Consider the following 25899-nt stretch of genomic DNA (forward strand, 5'->3'; position numbering starts at 1 on the left):
CACCTCACACTAGATCAGGTTGCTCAGAGCCACCCTGCTCATGGCAGGGGCTTGGAACTAGATGATCCTTGAGGTCCCTTCCAACACAAACCACTCCATGATTCCATGAAGATGTCCTTGCCCATAGCACAGGAAATCAGAAAGATCATCTAAGTTATGCTGTGGTTCTGTGACATGACAAATGCTTTTTCTGCTTATTATTATTAAACGATCCTTCCAGATAATTTTCCCTACTTTGTAATTTGTTCTTTTCAATTTCAAGGTGAGTGCTCCAAACCTGGAGTCAGCATCTCAGGTACTCCAGTCAGAGTCAAAACCAGCAGAGATTTACTAGATGTTTCCCACTAGTCCAAGGACTTCCATCACAGAAATAGCCACTGAGTACAAACACATTGCAGTGAATTGCTTATTTCTAACCACATAAATAAAAATCCAGGAACAGCTCCAAGACAGATTAGTCTCAGAAGCTGCAGCCTGGTTGGAAGGAGAGGTAATTTGTCCAAGCAGCACAGGGATTTATTTTATTTTCTTCCAAGAGAAATGTAAGCAACCATCCTTTGTACTGCAAAAAAACCACAACCCCCAAACCCAAGACATTCAGAAGCCTTTGTAGGGAACTATGCAGAAATTAAAGAAACCTTCTAAAAAGTGAAAGGAGAAGAATAATATTCAAAAGATTGCATGCAATTTGCAAATGAATTTTAGGCAGGAGTCACCAAAAAGCTATGCTAAAGGATACTTCTTTTAATCCTTAATCTTCGGAAGGGACAAGGAACTGCAGCATTATATAAATAAAAGCTCCTGCAGAGATGTGAAACAGGTTGTCCTTTCAGATTAAAATATTACACATGTTCAGGCTATCTGGAGTTTTTATCTGTCCAAGCAGCTGAATGCTGGAAGCAGTAAATCAGAGCCTGCAGCCCTTCACCCATTGGTCCAGGAGGGCAACAAACAGAAGCAAAACCCAGCAGGGCAAGAGCTTCCCATTGCCCAGCACAGACCCCAGGGAAGAAAGGGAATCCCAAAGCAGCACTTCTGTACCCACACCCAGTGCTCCCTTATGCAAAGTTCAGTCTTCATGGTAAAAAACTCCAAAACTTAACACAAATGTGACTTAATGACTCTGAAATCAGAAGACAAAGTGGAAGAAACAAGATGTGACTCCCCACCTCAAGCCCTAGAGGAGCACACTGTGGTTTTTTTACTCATATTGCTTCTGGATTGAATGGTACTGGAAAAGATGCCATGAGAGGATGGGATGGGCAGGGACACAAGCAGAAGGTTGATCACATCAGGGGTCTGCAGAGCTGGGAGAGGTCATCTCCCTAAGCAGAGCTGCTGTGGCCAAAGGCAGGGTGATCTGTGGGACAGAAGCATCTGCTGAGGCAGAGACTGAAAGGCTGGGTCAGGAGATCGATTGATAGATCAATTGAACAGGAGGGGAGAGGGGAGTGAGGATTGATTGGCAGCTGAGCAGTAAAGTCACCAGGCTCTGGGGGTGGGGTGAGGAAGAGAGGATGAGGAGGAAGGAGGGAGAAGGGGAGAGGAGGAGGGGGAGGGAGAAGGGGAGAGGAGGAGGGGGAGGGAGAAGGGGAGAGGAGGAGGGGGAGGGAGAAGGGGAGAGGAGGAGGGGGAGGGAGAAGGGGAGAGGAGGAGGGGGAGGGAGAAGGGGAGAGGAGGAGGGGGAGGGAGAAGGGGAGAGGAGGAGGGGGAGGGAGAAGGGGAGAGGAGGAGGGGGAGGGAGGAAGGTGAAGGGGAGAGGAGGAGGGGGAGGGAGAAGGGGAGAGGAGGAGGGGGAGGGAGAAGGGGAGAGGAGGAGGGGGAGGGAGAAGGGGAGAGGAGGAGGGGGAGGGAGAAGGGGAGAGGAGGAGGGGGAGGGAGAAGGGGAGAGGAGGAGGGGGAGGGAGAAGGGGAGAGGAGGAGGGGGAGGGAGAAGGGGAGAGGAGGAGGGGGAGGGAGAAGGGGAGAGGAGGAGGGGGAGGGAGAAGGGGAGAGGAGGAGGGGGAGGGAGAAGGGGAGAGGAGGAGGGGGAGGGAGAAGGGGAGAGGAGGAGGGGGAGGGAGAAGGGGAGAGGAGGAGGGGGAGGGAGAAGGGGAGAGGAGGAGGGGGAGGGAGAAGGGGAGAGGAGGAGGGGGAGGGAGAAGGGGAGAGGAGGAGGGGGAGGGAGAAGGGGAGAGGAGGAGGGGGAGGGAGAAGGGGAGAGGAGGAGGGGGAGGGAGAAGGGGAGAGGAGGAGGGGGAGGGAGAAGGGGAGAGGAGGAGGGGGAGGGAGAAGGGGAGAGGAGGAGGGGGAGGGAGAAGGGGAGAGGAGGAGGGGGAGGGAGAAGGGGAGAGGAGGAGGGGGAGGGAGAAGGGGAGAGGAGGAGGGGGAGGGAGAAGGGGAGAGGAGGAGGGGGAGGGAGAAGGGGAGAGGAGGAGGGGGAGGGAGAAGGGGAGAGGAGGAGGGGGAGGGAGAAGGGGAGAGGAGGAGGGGGAGGGAGAAGGGGAGAGGAGGAGGGGGAGGGAGAAGGGGAGAGGAGGAGGGGGAGGGAGAAGGGGAGAGGAGGAGGGGGAGGGAGAAGGGGAGAGGAGGAGGGGGAGGGAGAAGGGGAGAGGAGGAGGGGGAGGGAGGAAGGTGAAGGGGAGAGGAGGAGGGGGAGGGAGAAGGGGAGAGGAGGAGGGGGAGGGAGAAGGGGAGAGGAGGAGGGGGAGGGAGAAGGGGAGAGGAGGAGGGGGAGGGAGGAAGGTGAAGGGGAGAGGAGGAGGGGGAGGGAGGAAGGTGAAGGGGAGAGGAGGAGGGAGAAAGGTGAAGGGGAGAGGAGGAAGAAGGAGAGAGGAGCAGGGGAAAAGGGAGAAGAGGAGAGTGCAGGAGGAGACTGAGCATCTCTGTGCCACAAACCTGCTTAGGAGCTCCTCACCCTTCGGTAGCAGAAGAATAATTTTCCAGCATTACACTTAAGTAATTAGTGCTAATAAAGAATTAAACCCAACGCTCAGTTATTCAGAAGCTTCAGGAAGAGTGTAGGCACCCAAGGCACACACAGGCAGCTCCTCCTTTTCCATAACTGAGCTTTGCAGAGCTGCCCCAGATCTCAGCAGCACAAACACCTCCATGCTCTCCAGCTACCTCCAGCAGCCTTTTAAGTTAATGACAATTTGATTTCACTGAACTGCAAAAATGCAAATGAGAAAGATTCTAACCCGAGCGTGTCAAGCAATTTACCAGCCCTAATCCTCTCTCCCTTCAAAAACAACTCAGCCCACTTCAAACACCTCAGAAGCCCCCCTGCAGTTCACCTGATTTAGGTCCTTCAGGAGCAATCTGATGGATCCTGGCAGCACTCTCAGCTGCTTTACCTGCACCTACCCTTAGGACTTTGGAAGGGGTCAACTCTGCCACCTCTGTTAACGTCATATGCAGTGGGACAGAGTTGATAAGTGCCCAGCAACAGTCACAGCATTTCCTTGAACATCAAATAAATCACTTTATAAGCACAGTTATTAGGTTTGCTCTTTTCAGGAAAGCATTCCAAATGTACAATGGTTTTGAACATCATCATTCTAAAGCCACTGTTTCTGTCCCATTCCTTCGATTCCTATAATGAAATCTGCCACATATTTCAGCTGCAATTGCTTACAAGCAAATGAAATTCCTTGCTGATTTATTTTGCAGCTCTGTGACTTGTTTGAGTGCTACCAGAGTCTAATCTTGCAGATAAATGATGTAGGGTAGTGCCCCTGGGAGACACTAACAATGAGTCTTTAACTCTGGAGAATAGTTTTGGTTTAATGGTTATACTTTTACTTCCAAAACATCTGAAATCTATTTCAGCCAGTGTCTAATGAGAAGAACTGGGTAACAGTTCACTTAGTGCACCCAGCACAGAATTTCCTGCATAGGAAACTGAGTTCTCCTAAAAAAAGAAAAAAAATTCTTAAATTAGCAAAGAAGAAGATCAATATAATAAAAAAAAAAATTAAAATTAAATAAAAATTAAAAGAAAAATAAAAGAAAAATAAATAAAATAAAAATGAATAAAATAAAATAAAAATGAATAAAATAAAAATGAATAAAATAAAATAAAAATGAATAAAATAAAAATGAATAAAATAAAATAAAATAAAAATGAATAAAATAAAATAAAATAAAAATGAATAAAATAAAATAAAATAAAAATGAATAAAATAAAATAAAATAAAAATGAATAAAATAAAATAAAATAAAAATGAATAAAATAAAATAAAATAAAAATGAATAAAATAAAATAAAATAAAATAAAATAAAATAAAATAAATCACAGAATGTTAGGGGTTGGAAGGGACCTCAAAAGCTCATCCGGTCCAACCCCCCTGCCAGAGCAGGGTCACCTAAAGCAGATCACACAGGAACACATCCAGGTGGGTTTTGAATATCTCTAGAGAGGGAGAGTTCACAACCCTCCTGGGCAACCTGTTCCAGTGTTCTGTCACCCTCACAGGCAAAAAATGTTTCCTCATGTTTCCATGGAACTTCCTATGCCTCAACTTCCATCCAGTGCCCCTTGTGCTGTCATTGGGCATCACCCAGCAGAGCCTGGCACTCTTGGCACTCACCCTTTACATATTCAGAAACATTAATGAGGTCACCCCTCAGGCTCCTCTTCTCCAAGCTAGAGAGCCCCAGCTCAGCTCTTTAGAAGGAACAGTTCTGTGCAAGAAGTGAGCACCTCTGGCACACCAGAAAGCAGTGATACAACTTCTGAATTTGATCTTCAATTACATAACTTCAGAGTTTTTATCTAACCACTTCCCTCTCTCCATGCGACCCAAATCTCTCCCCTTATTCTGTACATCTGCTTTCAATTATTCTGGCTACACTTGAGCTATATTTGGAAAATGCCCTTGACCATTTCTGCCTATCCCCCTAATCTCAGAATTAACCAAGATTTTTTCATTAGTCTTGTTTACACCCAAAAGGCAGCTTTAAAAAGTTAACCACTAAGGGATGAAGGCTACCCCAGACATGTGGCTTTAAATGGCTCTTGCTGCTCCACAGCATTGCAAGGAGGCCCACAGGAAAGTTGGAGAGGGACTTCCATCAGGGAGAGTGGTGATGGGTGAGTGGTGATGGTTTCAACTGCAAGAGGGGAGATTTAGATTAGATATTAGGAAGTTCTTCACTGTGAGGGTGGTGAGACCCTGGCTCAGGTTGCTCAGAGAGATGGGAGATGCTCCATCCTTAGAACCATTCCAGGTCAGGCCTGGGGCTCTGAGCAACCTACTCTAGTTGCAGATATCCCTGCTGATTGCAGGGGGGTAGACTAGATGGCCTTTAAAGGTCCCTTCCCACCCAAACCAGTCCGGGATTCAGCTGTTTAGTAGTTCTGAGAGAGCAATGGAAAATGGTTCTGGCAACTTACATCCCACCACAGCCAGGTGGCAAAGGTATCTTCTCCTTGTAAGCTGACACCAAAGCCCTCCAAGTCAACCAAAACACTAACAGTGAACTCTGAAGGTGCTCAAACCAGCCCTGACTCAACCTCTGCCCCATGAACTGCTCCAGCTCTGCTTGTTTTGATGGCTGCTGCTGCTCTGTCCCATCATTTCTGGATGAAACTGCAACGATTCCCATCACTAACTGCATAAATGGAACTCTGCTCTGCACACTGCTTCCCCAGTCTGTCCCACCGCCTCTGCTGCTGCTCTCCTTTACTATTCCTTCAAGCAGACTGTCAAGCAAGACTGTTATTTTAATCAGACACCACAATGAGTCAGAGATAGGCAGCAAAAGTCATTTCAATGGCAAAAGTCATTTCAATGCTATCAGAAAATCTAATTCAATGCATTTCATGTTCTAGATAAAAAAAACCCAAACCCTCTGCAGGCACATCTAGGGATGAATGTTCCTGGATTTCAGGTCCCATTTAAGCACCAATGGAAAGGGAATGGAGGAAATGAGGAGATTCAGTGCACTGATACATGAAAAACAAAACAAAAGCCACAATTATCATCAGCACAAGCCTGGGCATGTGGAACATTTCCTAAAAGCAGAGTTAGATGCCTGAAAAGGTTCCCGAGCAACTGAAGATATCAAGGACAATGTGACCAGAGCAGTGAGTCCCCCACTGATGGAAAGCAGAGATTTCACCATTCCTTCCTCTACTGGTTTGGCATTTTTTCCCTAAACAAAATCACCTGAGCATAAACATGGAGCTGTGCTCCCAGCTCCCACACACAGCCCCCATCAAGCAGGGGCTGATCAAAGCCTTGACTCTTCAATACAGATGTTGGGTGTTTATTTTTGAGCTCTTTGAACTGACCTTTTATTCCAGATAGGTATGAGGATGGGATCTTACCCTCTGATTGATGCAGAGGTTTTGGTTTTTTTTTTTTTTAACATGGTTTGTATTTAAAAAGAACAAATGCACCCTTCAAGTATGATCTGTTTGCTACAATCTGAGCACAGCACTCGAAGAGCTTTCCTCCATTTATTTTGCTGAATTAGGCATTTCACACAGCATCCACCCAAAGCATTTCTTTAACTTCAGCAGCTGTTTCACAAATCCTCTCACATTCCCTCCTCTGACCATTTGTCACATCACAAGCCTGATACAAGTCTCACACACACAAGTTAAGCATCAAGACTGTTGAGAACCAACAAAAAGCAGCAGCTGCCTTATCTCTGCTGGTGTGATGGAGCACAAATAAGTTCATGGTGCAAACACAGTCACAGAAGCACAGAATCACAGAATGTTAGGGGCTGGAAGGGACCTCAAAAAGTCATCCAGTCCAAACCCCCCTTGCCAGAGCAGCATCACCCAGGGCAGGTCCTACAGGAACACATCCAGGTGGGTTTTGAATGTCTCCAGAGAAGGAGACTCCACAACCTCTCTGGGCAGCCTGCTTCAGGGCTCACAATGAAGAAGTTTTTCTTTATGTTCCTGTGGAATCTCCTCTGCTCCAGCTTGCCCCCATTGCCCCTTGTCCTATCATTGGACATCCCTGAGCAGAGCCTGGCTCCATCCTCCTGACACTGCCCTGCACATCTTTATCAACAGGAATGAGGTCACCGCTCAGCCGGTGGCATGACTTCAACAGAAGCTTGGAGAAATCCACTTCTGAACTTTTTGGGATGATGTTATCAGCAGTGGGAACTCTGCAAAGTATAAACCTCACAGAGGAGGGCCCAACCAAACCTCTGCAGGCAGGTCCCTGGGGGCAGTCAGCTCCCCTGCATCCTCACGGTCCAACCAGTCCTGATTAACTAAGAGCAACAAAAATAAAGCTGCAGGAAACCTCTGGAAATGTCTCTCTATACATGCAGAATTTCCACTGCTGTGTAAAAGCAGCTTAGGTTTTTTTTATCTGTAAAGACCACACTGGTACAGAATCATAGAATTATAGAATTGTTTTGGTTGGAAAAGATCTTTAAGACCATTGAGTCCAACCACCAAGGTTTCAGTCACATCACTGGGGTGGAAACACAGCACTGAAGTTACCAAAGTGGGGAAGGCACAGGTGACAGCCATGCAGGTAACCACACACAACATCCCACCTCCTCTTGCTGGGCAAGCAAAACACATGCCAAGAGGGAACAGGAATACAGCAGGGAGTCCAGGAACACCATGATGCCCAACAGGCTTCTCCAGGCAGGTTCTGCTGGCAGCCAGGAGGGGACAGCAGGAGAGAGCTACTCCAGACGCCTGTATGTGTGGTGGGACAACACTTCCACAGAGCAAGGGGGAAATACAGAGGAGCCAACAGGGACTCATCTCAGAGTAGACTGCAAGCAAAGCACCTGAGAGGAATGCTGCTACAGTCCCAGACCAGACACAACAACTTTGGATGCTGCAATAAGCTGCAGCCCACCCAAGGAAGGTGAAGATCCGATGGTAGGATCAGTGCTTCCCAGCAGCAAGGCTGTGCTTCCCAGCTGGCAGCTAGCCAGAATGTCCATGTTTGGATTCAAAGCAATTCTTTCTCAAGCCATTAGGAGTCAAATAATTAGTGACATGAAATGTCAAAACCTCTGCTTAACAAATTAGCCACTGTGCTGTGGTGCAGGAGGGTGGGAGCAAATCGATCTCCTTCCTTCAGCATCCAGCCGCAGCTGCACTGCCCGAGGGACAGGACAGCCAGGCTGGGGGGGAATACCCACAGCAAAACTAATTACAGCAATGGGAACAATATTCCCACTGGAGAAGAAGAAAGGAGGACTTGTTCTGCAGTCCTGAGGAGGGTGAGGAAGTCAAGGCAACTGGCAGGAGAGCAGAAGTAATGGTGTGGCTTTCGGAGAGCTGCATATTTCCACTCAGGAGAAGCTCTCCACAGCATCACTGAAGTTCAGGCACTTTGTGCACAGGGCAGAAAGAAAAGCATCCCTTGGCCTCCTGTGCACATCAGGACATGGGAACCAGGCTGATGGAAGAATGGAGCAGTTTCCTGCAAATGTAACCAACTCCTCCTTCTATTGTTAGAGCTGGTCAAATGAATAGTGAGGTTCTGGCCTCCACAATGAGTTGAAACAAAATAGTGAGTATCACAGAATGGGTTTGGTTGGAAGGAACCTTAAAGATCATCTAGTTCCAAGCTCCCTGGAGCTCCCATCTAGTTCCAACACCTCCCACTAGCCCAGGTTGCTCATCCAACCTGGCCTTCAACTCCTCCAGGGAGGGGGTAGCCACAACCTCCCTGGGCAACTTGTTCCAGTGTCTCCCCACCCTCACTCTAAAGAATTTCTTTCTCCTCTCCAGTCTCAATTTCCCCTCTTCCAGCTCAAAACCGTGGTGCTCCAAACCCTTGTCGAAGTCCCTCCTCAGCTTTCTTGTAGGTCCCCTTCAGGTACTGGAAGGTCAAAACATTGTAGGGAAAACCAGAAGTAGATCAGTACTACTGATCTACAGTAGTGCTAGACAGTAAAGTGTTAGGAAATAAATATCTGAGCTAGAAGGAAAAGGGGACATGGCACAACCATGACAACAAACTCCAGCCACCATCATCTCCTTGCTTGTTGCCCTGCTTGGCACCTCCCTATTTTCACTGAGGACAGGCATAAACATAAGGTAAAGGCTAACTTCACATTCAGCTCAGCCTAAAGAACTACTGAGGAGCTCAACAGCTCCAGAAGCCATGGTGGAAGACGAGGTTTGTGAGCCTGAAGACAACTAGGACAGCACAGTCACCGCCAGGTCAGGGCTGCCATCGCCTGGGGACCCTCAGACGCTGCCCTTGCAGCCACCACCCACCGTGCCCTGCTGCACAGCTAACTCAGCCTGACAGATGCTGAGTAGAAACAGAATCCCCACTAGATGAACAGAGTTAAAATGATTTCCCAAATCTCATTTGACAGGTAGTATCCTCCCCTAACTGCAAGGACTGCAGAATCTTGTCTCCCAAAGAAGGGAAAATCTGGGGACAGTGACTCAGTCTGGGCTAGAATTTCTGATTCCAAAGCACCAGCGCTGACCACTGCTCCAGTGACACTTCCTGAAGACATTGAGAAACACCAGAGGCTTGAGCAAAAAAGTGAGCAGCACTGCTGGGAGTTCAAAAGGCACATTCTACCAATTCTGCCAGCAATAAATCAGGATCCTGAAGTTGGGGAAGTGGCTGAAGATTTCAGCAGCAGATGCCTTTGATGACCAAGCACAATAAATAGTCCAAAAGAAATTAAGCAGAAGACAAGCACAGAGACAAATTTGCTACCTGTTAGCTACAGGGCAAAAAAAAAAAAAAAAACAAACCAATCAAAACACATCCATTCCAACTATAAATGATTTCTTGGTCTGAGACAGGATGCTTTGTACCTTTGCAAAACACATCACATTAGAGATAAATCAATGCCCTGATGTCTAAGCCAGAACTGAAGGTGCTTCAGTTTAAATTCTAGGTGAGTCATCAGTCCCTGGAAGGTCCAATGGCTCTGGTGAAAGATATGGAGACATGTTCCATTATCAGCCTTGTTTTGTCCCATCCCTGACAGGTAATTTGGCTTTACAGAAGGATGCATTAAGCTAACCAAGGAGATGAAGATGGAGATGAGGTGGTAAGAGGGCATTTGAACATGCAAGGACTACCTGGGACAGTGCTGGAGGTCTGGACTGGGCTGATGGTCCAAGAGCTGCAATCATTCCACATATATCATCTACTGGGACAGCTCCTGAACCTACCTAATCCTCAGTTTTGCTTGCAAGCCAAAACAATGTTCTACACCCAGAAGCCAGCAAACTGGTGTGGATGGTCACCACTGGAATACAATCCTGGAGCTAAACAGTGACCTCCACAGCAACAAAGACAAAACCTACCCAGCAGCTTTCCAACACAGCTGATTCCTGACTAACCCTCAGAACTTCAGGGTCCCTTCCTTCAAAGACCATCCTGGTTTTGCAGCCCAGATTGGGATATTTGGGAGCATCAGTGCAGGCTGGCCTAGGTTTTAAACATAATAAACTAGAAGAGGAAACTCCTCTGCTAGGAGTCACTCCCTCAACAAGAGGTCTGACCTTGTCTGATGTTGTCCATCAGCAAAGAAAAGGCTAAGTACGCAGTACAGCAAAGGGCTCTGATGCTCCATCCATACCAAACCAGTCTCCTATCAAGCACATCTTGCTGCTTTGTGGAAGCAAAGGAGGTTTTACACTGATCTTTGCTGGCCCATCACCAACAGTTGCAAAATCAGCAGGGCTGCTTTGTTGTGGACATATTTATATTTACTTACTGGCAAGCTGAAATGCTGTAAATATTCAATAAGCCAAAGAATCAGTACAAATGAAGTTACTGTTCCCCACCAGGCTGACTGCAAGCACCCTCTCCTGTTTGAAGAAGCCAAACAGCACTGGGATTCATCAGGATGGGCAGCCAGAGGTGCCAGGCTGCAGGCAATTCTGCTGGTAAACTGCCCAATGTGAAAGATGCTTTGGAGTCCCCTGGGTTAGAAGCTTTGGCAGCAGGCACAACACTTCAAAGTTGGACAGTTCTTCACTGGAGAGGCAAAGGGTGTGAAGGTTACAGATGGTTCTGCAGCTGCCAGCTGCCAACTGCTCAAACCTCAGCAGATGTACTGATGAGGAGGGAGCAGTACTTGTGTTACCCACCCATGGTTCTCCTGAGCTCCCCAAGGTGTCACTTCCAGAAAGATTCCTACAGAGAAGAGCTCAGGGCAGCTGATGCCATTTTTGTTTTTCTTCAGTGGTACACAATGGACATAAGCTTGAACATAAGAAATTCCATGTAAACCTGAGGAGGAACTTCTTTAATTTTAGGGTGATGGAGCCCTGGATCAGGCTGCCCAGAGTCTTGGAGTCTTCATCTCTGGAGACATTCAAAACCTGCCTAGATGTGTTCCTGTGTGACCTACTCTAGGTGAACTGCCTTGGCAGGGGGTTTGGACTCAATGATCTCCAGAGGTCTATTCAAACCCCACCCATTCTGTGATTATGTGATTCAGATAAATAGAATTAGGATCACACCTAACAGCATGTGGTCTGTGGCTAATCCCAAACACATCTGAAACTTTACAAAAAGGCCTTCATTAGTCCTCTCTCAGAATCAGAATTTCTGTGCTGGTTTTAGGTGGGTTTCCAACCCACCACAATCTCAGAGCAGGGGTTGTCTGGTGGGGGGGTGTTAAGTTTTCTGAAGAGGCTGCACAGAGAGCTTGTAGAGTCTCCTCTGGAGACTTCAAAAGCCACCTGGAAGTGTTCCTCCACAACCTGATCTAGGCTAACCTATGTTAGCAGGGGAGTTGGACTCGATCTCCAGAAGTCCCTTCCATGCCTTATCATTCTGTGATTGTGTGAATTCACTCTGAAACTGTTTGTACCTCTCAGTACAGCAGAAGAAACCAGCATTGTCCTCCCAAGAGAAGCTCGAGAGAAGTCAATTGCTTCCATGGCAACAGCCATACCACACTGCCTTGACTCTCCTGCAATTAGGGCTGAGCACTACGATTTCCCATTCCCTTCAGGTCAGTGGGCTTGATAATGCTGGGACAGCCACAAGATTCACCAGTGAAACCTCTTGTCAGGCTGTGGTTGGTTGGATTATTCCTTTGCCTTCCTCCCAATTCATCACTGTCCAAGATGACAGAGGTTGGACAAGGACCCTGCTGTCTGAATTTGTTTGGGGTTTTGTGGGGGTTTTTTGGCTCCCTGCATGTATCTTGACTGTGACACATCAGAGCACAATGCTGTTCCATGAAGTCCTTGTTAAAGTCACAGAATGCCAGCACGGTAGGGGTTGGGAAGGATCTCTGAGGATCATCTAGTCCAGCCTCCCTGACAGAACAGGGTCACCCAGAGCAGGCTGCACAGGATGGTGTCCAGGTGGGTTTGGAACGACTCCAGAGACGGAGACTTCACAACATCTCTGGGCAGCCTCTTCCAGTGCTCCACCACCCTCAACATAAAGAAGTTCCTCCACACATTGAGATGGAACTCCCTGCATTCCAGTTTGTGCCGATTACCTCTTGTCCTGCCTTGGGCACCCCTGGAAAAAGCCTGGTCCCATGCTCCTGACACCCATCTTGGAAGCACTGATCAGCATTGAGCAGGTCCCCCCTCAGTCTGCTCTTCTCCAGGCTAAAAAGCCCCAAGTCTCTCAGCCTTTCTTCCTAAGAGAGATGTTCCAGTCCCCTAATCACCTTTGCAGCCCCTTGCTGTACCCTGTCCTCCTTGAACTGAGGAGCCCAGAACTGGCCCCAATACTCCAGATGAGGCCTCAGCAGGGCAGCTGACACCTGAGAAATGTTCTGTTGTGTTTCAGAGAAGTGTGTGGTTTGTGTACAGTGAAAAATACCCATTTTACACCATGAAAAGAGAGAAGCAGCAGCAGGAGCAGGCAGATGTCAACACAAACCATTCCTTAACCAAAGAAAAAAGGAGCCAGGAGATGATCACAAACGATGCCGCGATGGTAAATCACCCTCTGCTCTCCATGGCAGTAGCACTGCTGCAGTACCTAACTCAATCAGGGCTGGAAACAGATGTCTGCAGGCCTAATGTGGAGCAAGCAACCATCCCCTGACCAGACACCGAAGATTTGTGTCCCCAAAAAAATTTCTGAAGAGGAATTTAATTAAATTAAAAGATAATGTCATAACGCACTTAGCCTTTGAAAGGTAATGACAAGGCAATAAATCACCCCCAGTGCAACTGCAAACATTGATCTAAGACACAAAGGCAATGGCCTGAAAGCATCATCCATCTCAGGCTGCTTCCAGCAGCTTCCCTCAGCACTTGGAAGTCCAAACAGGTTTTAGCTCCCATGGGACAAAACAAAAAAGCAGCTCAGAGAAAGATGTCCTGGTGAGACACAGAATGAAGGAGCCAGGCCACCGTCCTCTGCACAAGCAGTGCCACCAGGCAGGAGGGGTGAGGTCTGATAAATCTGAGGAAGAAATACTACACATGCAAGTGTGATTCACCAAATGGTTACAGAAAAGGTCTAACAGTCAAACAAGGGAGGTTTGAAGGTCAGCTGTGAGATCCCACCCCAAACACTGCCTCCAGTTCTGGTGTCCCCAGCAGAAGAAGGACACAGAGATGGTGGAGTGAGTCCAGGAGGCCACAAAGATGATCCAAGGGCTGGAGCACCTCTGTTATGAGGACAGGCTGAGGGAGCTGGGGGTGTTCAGCCTGGAGAAGAGAAGACTCCAAGGGGACCTTAGAGCTGCCTTCCAATACCTGAAGGGATCCTACAGGAAGGTTGCAGAGGGACTTTTCATGAGGGTGTCTAGAGACAGGACAAAGGAGAATGGTTTGAAGCTGAGGGAGAGCAGGGTTAGACTGGATCCTAGGAAGAAGTTCTGCAGTACAAGGGTGGTGAGACTCTGCAATAGGCTGCCCAAGGAGGTTGTGGACGTCTCCTCCCTGCAGGTGTTCAAGGCCAGGTTGGATGAGGCCTTGAGCAGCCAAGTCTAGCTGAGAGGTGTCCCATGAGATTCTATGAAGAGATTACATTCATCTGACAGAACTTAATGACCTTCTTTGGCAAAACAAAGAATATAAATCCCCAAGAGAGTTTTACACCACCCTGAAAGCCTTACGATGTCCTTGCTAGTAGAACTTCCTCACCACCTCCCTTTGCCTCAAGTTGTGCCAAAGGAGGTTTGGGTTAGATATTAGGAAAAACTTCTTCCCAGAAAGGCTTCTCAGGCACTGGAACAGGCTGCCCAGGGAGGTGGTGGAGTCCCCATCCCTGGAGGTGTTTAAAATCCACCTGGATGTGGTGCTGAGGGCTGTGGATTGTGAGCTCTGGGTGAGTGGCTGCACTTGATGACCTCAAAGGTCTCTTCCAACCTCTACAGTTCTATGGTTCCATGATTCTACACAAGCCACCTGGTTGTTCTTTCTCCTTCCTCCAAGTTATGCTGTCTGGGGCACATCACCTCATACAGTGATTCACACTGCAGCGTGTCAAGAGCACTAATTCCCTACAGCAGCACGAGAGGCCAAAGCTGTGGCACAGTGGTTGCTCAGGAAACCACCTCCCTGGAATGTGCTGAAATTTGCCTGAAGCCTTAAAATAAACATTTTTACATTGAGCAAAATCTCATCTCTGGGTGTCTCCAATTGAAGTCACCATTTCTATATGCAGAGTAGATAATGTCCTCTCCTCGTTGCTGTTTAGTGTTTTAGACTGCCTTGAAGAGTATAATTAATGACATTACTTGTCAGGGATCACTTTACAAACCACTCCACCTCCACTCCACTGCTAGGCTCCAGCATATCTTCAGCCTTCACTTTTCTCCCCCCTCTTTCAACTCACTTCATTGTTCCTGGAGACACTGGGGCTTTACCACTGTGTGCTACCATCCCTCACAGGATGCACAGGTTGTAGAAGGGCTACAGCAAGCCTGGCACTGAAGAAAGGAGCTGTGAAAACCTATTACAGGCAATGGCTGCAGGCTTTGCTGCTTGGCCTCTCTTCCTCCACGTTCTCATCAGGAGCTGGACACTATGCCCAGACTCAAAGTCATAGATTTATAGAATTGCTTTGGTTGGAAAAGACCTCTAAGGTCACTGAGTCCAATCATCAACCTAACACCACCATGGCCATGAAACCATGACCCCAAGTGCCACATCCACACATTTCTTGAACACCTCCAAGGATGGCCCCTGTAAGTTTTTCACATCTTTGTTCTGGCTATTCTCCTTTACATAAAGATCCTTCCCCACCCATCTATTTCTCATCTCCTGAGTTGCTTTAATCCAGCTTTCCAGCCAAGTGAAAACTCCAGCCCTCTTTTCACAGCAGGAACCATAACTCCAGGCAGGTGAATAATCCATTTCTACAGTAGATGAGTAAACATCCACAGGATGAGTGACCACCAGCACCTCAGGGTGGGGGTAAGAAGGGATGAAAGGAGAAATCTGTGTGCCACAAAACTTCCTTCTAGGAATAGCTTCAGAAACCCTTCCCCATCAGATTTCTCTAATCCTTCTTCAGCTGCCCATCATCCCACACTGCCAATACAAACCTGCCTAAGCTCTTCAGAAGATGCACTCCCAGGAGCTGGGCAAACTAAGGCTTCTCACAAAGTCCTGGCCACCAAGCACACGTGGACACAATGGAGAAAGCTGCACCCCTTCACATTTTAGCACTCAGAAGCACCAATAATCTGAAGTTTCTACCTTTCCTCCAAGTTAGTGTTCACCAGCATCTTTGACATCAACTCTCTTGGTCTCACTTTTTTCCCTTCACAGAATCTCAGCATGGTGAGGGTTGGAAGGGACCCCTGGAGATCATCCAGTCCAATCCCCTGTTAAAGCAGAGTCACCTACAGTACATTGCCCAGGACCACAATATCCAGGTGGGTTTGGAATCTTTCCAGGGAAGGAGACTCCATAATCTCTCTGGGCAGCTTGCTCCAGTGTCCATCACAGGAAAGTTTTTCCTTAGGTTTAAGTGAAACCTTCTGTGTTTGTAGTTCCCTTCCTTAATGATGCTTTAATGACATTTCAAGGCACTTTTCCTTTCAGACCAGCAAGAGGAGGAGATCAAAAAGCCAAGAAATCCACAGATCCCATTGCCAGAGCCTGCTGCTGGGCTTGGCAGGAGCCCTGCCCTTCCAAACACCACGGCAAGGGGAGAGACACACGTGTGAGCAGGGCTGGGAGACCCACTGCTACACATGGGAGTGTGGAATTTATGCTTTTTAAGCCAAATTTACAATTCAATTGGAATTCTCTGCAGATGCAATCGTAATAAGTTTATAATTATCAACAATTATAAACATGACAGTAGGAGCTATTCACTCAGAAAGAAGAAAGGGCTGCCACAGCAAAATTGTAATTATAATTCATGGTGACTGCAAAAGAAGGAGCACTTTGCACAGCAACCATGGCCTCAAAGGAGGCACTTCCAAGCACAAGGACTGTCTCTTTATATTCTTAAGATAATTCCCCTTTCAAACACAATGCATTAAAGAAAGCCCACATTCAAAATTTGGACACCATTCAATTAATCCCTCCAGTTGTGCACACTCTCCAAGCTCCCCATCCACAGCAATAAACAACAGCCTGAATTCAGAAGCTTATTCATTCACAAGACCTTTCCTTCTGTAGCTACAGATTGAAGAAGATGTCACATATTTACATGGCACTTCAAAAGATTCAACATCTTTTTACCCCATCCAAAGCCTATCCTGAACATAGGTCCCCTCACTTCATAAACTAGGGGAAAACTCTGCTCATCTGAACTAGATGACCTTCAGAGGTCCATTCCAGCTCCCACCATGCTGGGATTCATAGAATGGTCTGGGTTGGATGGGACCTCTGTAAAGTGAAAAAAGTGAGACCAAGAGAGTTGACACAGAAGATGCTGGTGAACAGCACTAACTTGGAGTAAAGGTAGAAAGTTCAGATGATGGTTTCAGATTGCTTCAGGTTGCTGGGAGGTTGTGAAAAGCCAGGGAAGAAAACTGCAGAATTCAGCACAAAATCCACTGGAACACTCACTGCTCCTTCAACATGATGCTGGTCCCAGCTTCCTCCAAGAGCAGCACCCCCCCAGGCTGCCAGCTCCAAATTAGGAACAATCTAGGCAAGGATAGGGAGCTGGTGGCAAGCTGCAGCTCTCTCAAGATTGCCCAGCACTTACCCAGCTGCAGGAGGGCTGCTGGGCTCTGAGGGATTTATGCAACTGCCTGCACGAACCATCAAACACACACAGGGCTGAGCCAGGCAGGGACACAACCCACTTCTATTTATGTTCCAAGAAGAGGCCTCAAGCAAGATGTATACTTTTAAGAGCAATTATCACAGGATATATAAATTAGAAGCTATTTCTTTTAAAAAATAATAATAAAAATAAATCAAAAAAGCCATAGTCCGGGATGCAGGTAAATGAGATCCCAGAGTTTTGCATTAGTGAATTTAATGCTGTTTCTGGAAGCTGGGTTTATTCCAGGCTCTCTGAAGACCAGCATTAAAATTTAAATTTACAGTAGTATGTTTATTGGATCATTTTTATCCTCTCAAGAGCAACTCTCTGCACCTTCTCAATTATTCTGAGGGGAGAGTGGCCATGCACAGACTGCAAGTACGAACCGTAAATGGGTATCAGTTAGAAATTAATGCTGCTTCCAGTGCCCAAGTCAGTGAAACCTGGCTGAGGAAGGTCCAAGCAACCATCTAGAAAAGGAGCCCTACTACATTTAAAAACACTTCTGGGCTGGCATTGCCTCTTCTCCCTCTTTTAAGGCAGAGCCTTTGCATGCAGCTTACCAGGGCAGTATGCATCAACGTCCAGTTTCTGTGCTGAAGAAAGTGTTGGGGAGCCAAGCTCAGACTCGGGGATTCGAGGGCTCTCAACAAACTTTGCTTTCCTCAAAGGGGCTAAAGGAGAAGGAGGGGGAGAGAGAAAGAGAGGTCATGAGTAAGGGAAATAGCAAGCAACAGATGGAAGCACTTAACGAAACGACACTGTCAGACTCAGATCAGGTTACCCCTTTCCTTTTTTTTTTTTTTTTTGCCAGGAAAAAAAAAAAAACAACTTATCTACATTCTTTACAAAGGAGATGGCTCTGGTTAAAGCTTTCAAACTGTACAGCCTTAGTTTAAAGTGTGCAAATACTGAGGCACATTCTTGATACTCTTAAATGCTTCCTTTTCCCCTGCTTTATTAAATATATATTTTAATAGGAAACAAATGGGCCTGGATCAAGCAACTGTAGAGAAGCTGAGATCATAGAGAGGTACACAAAGCTCACATCAGGGTTTTAAGATATTTCACTATAAATATCTCAAGTGAACACACAAATGCTGCATGCAGTAATTGTTTCCTCTGAAGATAAAACATCCATTTCAAAACATTCAGAATGTCTGACCAAACAGATTCGGTGTCCAACACAAAAGATCAGAGCAAAGCCAAATGCTGTCCAAAACAAAAAAGCCAGCACTCCACTTTCATCCTTGCAAATCCTGCAAAGATTCCAGAGACTTAAATAAAGAAGAGGGGAAAGGTAAAACTGTAACAAAGCAGCACTGACCACTCAGGATAAAAAAAAAAAAAACAAAGAAACAAACAAACAAACCAAAAGGGATTTTTCTGTAGGTCTTGAACAGGCTGAATTCTAAAAGAGAAGAAATCCTGTGCGACGTTTGTTTGTAATCAAATCATGACCACAACACATTTATTCACCAGGTTTTCAACAGATATTCCTGCCAGACCAAGGAAACAGAGCTAGTGAAGCAGTTATGAGCAGAGGTTATTGTATTACATTTCAAAGTTAAACTCACATGCCCATTAAAGTGCAAGGCTAATTTGAAAAGCCACTCCAGAGCCAGCTACGGTGGGTCAGCGTGCTTCATGCCTCTCTGACTCCCAGCATAATGGCCTCCATTTACATAATTTATATTTATAGTTCTCTGTCCTGCAAATTAAATTTGGGATCTGAAACTAAAGATGGAGGGGTACACACAATGTTTGGTCTCATGCATCTCCTGTAATAAAAGCTCAGCCGGTCAAGCGATGACCTCGCAGGCAGCAATAAATCGCTGGCTTTTAAGGAGCCTGCAGGCAGCCAAAGTGGTGGCCAGCAGCTGGGAAAGGCTTCACAAGTCTGAGGAGGAGGAAGCAGAAAGACTAACTCCAACTGGGCTGGTAGAGAAATGATCATCAGAGTTTTTGAAAGTGGGCAGGGGATAATGTAGATAAGGGTTATGATGTGTTTCTGCTATAGTAAGACCTCGTGAAGCGGAACGCAGGCAAGGAACCAGACCCTGTCCCCCTCTGGAGGTGCCAAACACCCTCCTGACTCTAATGATCCATCCCAGGAGACCTGAAATGATGAAGAGGGTGGGAAAAAAAGTACCAGGCTAGCACAAGAAAACCCTGGCTGAATATTAGATGTGTTCACAGCACATTCCCCTCCGGAGCCCATGGGGCCAGCGTAACCTGAGCCATGCCTGGCAAGAGGAATGTGAGATAAGGGCAGCCCCAAGCCCCCTTCCACCCCCCAGACCACAAAGCTCAGGGACATGCAGCCTGGCTCAGGCACACAACCTGATGCTAAATGCTGCAAGCCAGTAGTCAACTGTACAACAACCTCCCCCAAAATTCCACACCCCCCCACACCCTATCAGCTTGCAAATTGGCCAACAACAGTGAAAAAATTATTCACAGTAATGATCTTGTGCCAGATACTGATGTAATGAAAACACATAAATATTGAGGAGATTATTACCATGGCATGGAAATTGTTTAGAATAATAATTCTGCATGGGCCAATCTACTGAATTAAATTGTAATTGAGGTTTTAACAAATCTCTACCTTTCAAATGCTTTCTCACAGCTCCAGTAACAGTCACTGTGATCATATCGATCAGAAATAGTTCATCTGCTCCTTCTTTGTCGTCTCTGGCTAACACCAGGACCATCAATCACCCAATGTGACACTTGGCAGTGCTCATTTTGCTCTGAAATACAAACCCATGGCTTTCAGAGCTGAGGAGATGTTAATGAGTGCAATGGGATTGCCACCAGAAGGTACTGCACTGAAGAGTGTTGGAGTTACTAACCCAAAGAGGAAGAAGACATTGAAGGACCAAAGAAAGGGCTGATAGGACCAACTATGCTACTTTCTGTAGCACCAGAAGATGCCAAACCTGCATGTTTTGATGGCTCACTACCTAACAGTCAGCACACATTCCTCCAATACCTGAAAGGATCCTACAGGAAGGCTGGAAAGGGATTTTTCCTAAGAGTCTAGAGACAGGGAGAGGGAGACTAGGGTTAGATTGAATCTATGGAAGAAGTTCTTCAGAACGAGGATGGTGAGACTCAGGAATAGCCTGCCCAGGGAGGCTGTGGATGCCCCAACCCTGGAGGTGTTCAAGGCCAGGTTGAATGAGGACTCGAGCAGCCAAGTCTGGTTGAGAGGTGTCCCTGCCCATGGCAGGGAGGTTGGAGTAGATGATCTCTGAAGTCCCTCCCAACCTAAGCCATTCTAGGGTGCTATGACAGTGATCTCCATTTCAGTGGGGATCTCATTTCTGCATCTCTTCTGCCCCACTGTGGGGCTGCTCCCATTGTCCAATTCATTCCTACCTTCTGCAACCAACCAACCTACAACAGCAGAAGCAATCACCTTGTCAATTCACCAACTTGCTCCAATTCACCAACTCTTCTTACAGAGTTGATTTATATTTCTTTCCTGCAAGAGGGGTTTGATAAGAAATGATATTAGAAAATAATTTCTTTGCTGCAAGAGTGGTCAGGGATTGGAACAGGCTGCCCAGGGAGGTGGTGGAGTCACAGTCCCTAGAGGAAGATGTGGACATGGCACTTGATGACATGGTTTAGTGGCCATGGTGGTGTTGGGTTGATGGTCAGAGTCAATGATCTTAGAGGCCTTTTGCAACCAGAACAGTTCTAGGACTCAATGATTCTTTCAAGGGCAACGAAGAGCTTCCTCTTAACAACGTGGTGAATGGTGACTGTGCTGCAAGTTCAGCCACATGTGTCAGTTCTCAGTGTTTATGTTTTTGCTCCCTAAAAAGCATGACTTAGGTCATGCTCAGTATGCTGCCACCAGACAAGACAGGCTATGTCAACATGACTTCAAGACAAGAGTTTACTTTGAAAGGCTTGAGTCAATATAATCTTCTCAGTCTAAGTGCAGAGCAGCAGAATGGCACAGAGCAAGAGTTTCTTTTCTTTCAGAGCTTCTGAACCTGAAAAAGACAAAACCTCCTCCTCCCTCCTACGTAACATGATTACACGAGAGGAGGATTTGCACGTAAAGATTTCAGCACTCCTGCTGCCTCTCCAAAGGAAGATTATCCTGACAGATTCATATTGGGGCATTACATTTTCTACTGGAAAAAAAGTAACAAAATGGAAATGCCATAAATTCAGCAATTTGGTTTACTGGTTTGTAGGCCAATGTTGAAGAATAGCATTGATCTTTTTATCGGCCCTTCAGTTCAAGAAGCACCTGAGGGAGCTGCTTGAAAGAGTCCAGAGCAAGCTGCAAAGATGCTGAAGGCAGTGGAGTATCTCCCTGCTGAGGACAGGCTGAGGGAGCTGGGGCTCTTGAGCTTGGAGAAGAGGATTCCTGTTGATAAAGATGTGCAGGGCAGTGTTGGGAAGATGGAGCCAGGCTCTCCTCCAAGGACAGGACAAGAGGCACTGGGAGCAAGCTGGAGCAGAGGAGCTTCCACAGGAACATAAGGAGAAACATTTTCAATCCCAGGGTGACAAAACACTGGAGCAGGCTGCAGACATTGTTTAGTGGCTATGTTGGTCTTAGGCTGATGGTTGGACTCAATGATCTTAGAGGTCTTTTCCAACCAAAATGATTCTATGATTGTAATTCAGAAAATTAGCCTGGAGTGACAACCCTGTTCCCTTCCTTGGTCACTGCTGATGGCCCAGGAGCTGATGGCAGTGGACAACAGGCCAGTCCTGCTCCTAGACTCCTGATAAACACAATGCTGGTGTCACACAAGAACTGACTTGCTGATGTCAGAACTTAAACAGTCAGAGAAGTGATTAAAAACAAACACTGCACATTCTGGGGGTTAGATCCTGCAGTTTTTAGCAAGATTAATCCCCATCAGAATCCAAGCCAGCAGAGCAAATCTGAAAATCCTTCCTTTAGTCCAGATAAAATTCTCCTTTGACTTTGACAGCAACTTCTCCTGCAAGGGAAGCGATGCAAATTCCAGGGCTGGAATTAGCCACCTAATGCATAACAATGACCAGGGCAGGCATTCAGAAACTCTAATGAGATGGCTCATTTATGGCACCTCCTGCAGCAGGTGGTCTGCCTGTCAGTGGGGACAAAGATATCAATTCTTTCCTTCTTGCTTTTCATGCTAATTCTCCTTAATATCCACATGGACACTGAAAGTCACCAGCGGCTGAAGTCTCCAAACAAACAGGAAACAGAAACCAGTCTTGGAAAGGTATAGAATGTATTTAGGTTGAAAAGTAGAGATTGGAGAGAACCTGCCCTTCTGAAAAGGAAGAATTCCATTAATCTGGGATTCAAGCTTGCCTATTAACCCACGGGCAGCTTCAGAGCCATACCATGGAAGACAGAGGCAACCAAATCCAAAAACCTGCTGAGCCCCAGCATTTCCTCACCAGCAGAGGTGGAAGATGCTCCTTTTTCTTTCCTCTGATGACAGAGGAGAAATAACCTTGTCTCCTAACACCACAGCCAGGTGTGAATTCAAAAGCATACATAAGCAAACTGTGTTTGGAACACATTGCAGAGGACAGCAATAAAACCCTGTTTAACCCTAGGGAAAATCCTGGATTAGAAGCTGTGGTGTCAGGCAGTCTGCAGAGTAGCTTTTTAAAAGTCTCCTTAAAAACAGAGATTCTGAGTGTTTGGAAAGCAATTCTACCTGAGGAACAAGACCCATCAGCCCAATCCACAGTATTCCTCACACTGTGTGCCCACACTGAGGCTCTCTCATGCAACAAGTGGTACAGGAGAGCTGTGTGGCTCCTACAACACAAACCCCACTTCAGCTGTCAGGAGCTGCTCCTGGTTTATCATGGGAATGGGCTGTGCAGGGAGGTGGTTGAGTCACCAGCCCTGGATGTGTTTAAAGGTTGTTTAGATGTGGTGCCTGGAGAGATGGTTTGATGGTGAACTTTGAGGAGTAGGGTTAATGGCTGGACTTGATGATCCCAAGGATCTTTTCCAACCTGAATGATTCTGTGATCCGCATGGAGCACTGGGATTAATTCTGGTGCTGGTTGTGATCAACAACAACCATCTCACCTACCAGCAAATAAAAATAAAACCAAAGGAAAACCAGGATGTGTTGATTCTTGCAGAGTAATCACATTATCTCCCCCAGCATTGTGTTGCAGTTTAGCCTATTGAGCTTCCTAATTCTATTGCATTTTCTCCATTACTATTTCATTGTCACATAATTTATAGATGAGTTAATATTTTAATTAAAAAAAAAAGAGAGAGAGAGAGAAAAAGAAAAAAGATTTTCTTTAGATTAAAAGGCATTGATGAAAGGAAATTATCATGGATTAGCAAAAGGCTCCAGCTACTCAATTCAGTTTCAGCTCCAAAAGGAATGTTTCACTAAAAAAGAGTTATTAACATCTAATGACCTGATTGAACAAAGAATTTTTTCAGGCAGTAATTTCAGCAGCTCTGAACTCATTCCATGCTTTGACTGCAACATACACACCCCTACACCTTTGTATAGATACCCAAGAAATGAGTCTGTCTATGGACAAGGAAGATGCTGGAGAAATCATGGAATGATAAGGGTTGGAAGAGACCTCTGGAGATCACTGACTTCAACCCCCCCCCCCCCTCCACCAGACCAGGATCACCAAGAGCTGGTTGCACAGGATGGTGTCCAGGTGGGTTTGGAGTGATTCTAGAGATGGAGACACCACCATCACCCTGGGCAGCCTTTTCCAGTTCTCCACCACCCTCAAAGTACAGTTCCTCCTCATGTTTAGATGGAAATTTCCTATGTTCAAGTTTCTGCCTGTTGCCCCTTGTCCTGTCCCTGGGCATCACTGAGAAAAGCCTGGCCCCATCCTCCTGACATCCATAAGCACTGAGAAGATCCCCCCTCAGCCTCCTCCAGGCTGAAAAGCCCCAAGTCCCTCAGCCTTCCTTCACAACAGACATTCCAGTCCCCCTCAGCATCTTCACAGCCCTTTGTTGTACCCTCTCAAGCAGTTCCCCAAAATGCATGAGCCCAAGCTGGGCTGTGATGGGAAGAGCCAGAGCAGGGGTTTGAGAGCAAACCTCAGCAAAGTTGTCTTTAAGGAGGGGAGAAGTGGGAGCTCCACGCAGCCTCCGCTCCCACCTCTCCTCCATCAGCACAGCTGCCGTGCCAAGGGCTGACTCACGTGCTGGAGGCTGCCCAATGGCTACGTAATGCTGCAGAGAGTGGATTTTATTGAAAGCCTCTCTCATACTCAAATGCTTTAAGTGCTGCAGTGCTATTGATCCATGAAGCTCCTGGAACGAGTAACTGTCAGATTGAACACAGCTGGACCTCACCCAAAAACACCAGGGACAGAGCCTTTCAGTGTTGCCTCTGATCCCAAATGACTCTTTGGATTTTGCTGAGGTAAGAGCCATGAAAGACAAAAATCACAGAGCCCAGGATGTTTTTCTGCTGGGGCACTAATACACCACTAATGTGTCATTAGGAGTTTTAGGCATAAAGATTATAAAAAAAAAAACCAACATATCAACTGATATCAATCATTCCAAGTCTAGTTGAGAGGCATCCCTGGCCATGGCAGGGAGGTTGGACTAGATGATCTCTAAGGTCCCTTCCAACCTAAGCCATTCTATGATTCTATGAAAACTTAGAAGCATGGAATTGTTTCAACCAGTGAAATGAGAGGTTAGCATCCTCCCTCCTTTAGCCATCAGCATTATCTCACACAAATCATTGTGTAACAGCTTTCCTCCCCCCCCCTTTAGATAATCAGCATTATTCCACACAAATCATTGTGTAACAGCTTTCCCCCCCCCTCCCCTTTAGATAATCAGCATTATTCCACATAAATCATTGTGTAACAGCTTCCCCCCATCCCCCTTCTGTTATTTGAGAGTATAAAAGCTTTTCTATTTACTTCTAAAGCCTCTCTCCTCTCATCGCCTGCTTATCACAGCATCGTGGGGAGGGCAGAACACAGCAGTAAGTGAGAACAATGTGCTGTCTGGAAACATCAGCCTGCTTCCAAAACTTTCAGAAAACGTGTTTAGTTTAGGAGATAAGGTCATGAAACAAGAAAAATTGAAGGAAATGAAGGTGAAAAGAGGAACAGAGCAAACAAAGCAGGAAGAGAGTCCAGCGAGCTGGTAATGGAAGAGCAGGAATGGGAAAGGAGAGTTAAAATAAGAAACTATCACCAAGTGTCTTAGTGTAAAAGTTCTTTAAACTCTAAGAAGACTGTAAAACAACTGCCTATAACTCCTGAAAACATCTTGGTTTGGGTTTTATTTGGTGAAAATGAAGAACAACCTTCTCTGACTGAGTGGATTCTGCAATTCTGGGACCAGTACTGGTGCCCACAGCATCAGAGGGATGTGGAGCTGGTGGAGAAGGCCCAGAGGAGGCCATAAAGATGGTCAGAGGAATGAAGAACCTCCCCTATGGGGACAAGCTGCAAGAGTTGGAGCTGTTCAGCCTTGAGAAAGGTCCAGGGAGACCCTGGAGTAGCTATCCAGTACCTGAAGGGGGCTATAAGAAAGCCAGGAAGGGACTTTTTACAAGGGCTTGCAGTGACAGGATGAGGGGCAATGGACTGAAGCTTGAGAAGGGCAGATTTAGACTGCAGATGAGAAAGAAACTTTTTACAGTGAGGGTGGTGAGACCCTAGAACAGGTTGCCCAGGGAGGTTGTGGATGCCCCCTCCCTGAAGGGGGCCAGGTTGGATGAGGCCTTGGGCAGCCTGGGCTGGTGGGAGATGCCCATGGCATAGGGCT

The 25899-nt window shown here is 46.7% G+C and overlaps 1 protein-coding gene across 3 annotated transcripts in view; it reads right to left on the reverse strand.

The window, feature by feature from the left end:
- Positions 1 to 25899, reverse strand: part of TANC2 (tetratricopeptide repeat, ankyrin repeat and coiled-coil containing 2) — a 230747-nt gene that overhangs the window by 120427 nt on the left and 84421 nt on the right. The window contains exon 5 of one of the 3 annotated variants that reach the window (XM_054396494.1): positions 17684 to 17794. The exons of the other annotated variants lie outside the window; for them this stretch is intronic. Within the exon in view, the coding sequence (XP_054252469.1) occupies positions 17684 to 17794 (111 nt within the window). The remainder of the gene's footprint in view (positions 1 to 17683; positions 17795 to 25899) is intronic. 3 annotated transcript variants of the gene reach the window in all.

This window comes from Indicator indicator, chromosome 37 (genome assembly GCF_027791375.1).
Source record: "Indicator indicator isolate 239-I01 chromosome 37, UM_Iind_1.1, whole genome shotgun sequence".
NCBI classification, from domain to species: domain Eukaryota; kingdom Metazoa; phylum Chordata; class Aves; order Piciformes; family Indicatoridae; genus Indicator; species Indicator indicator.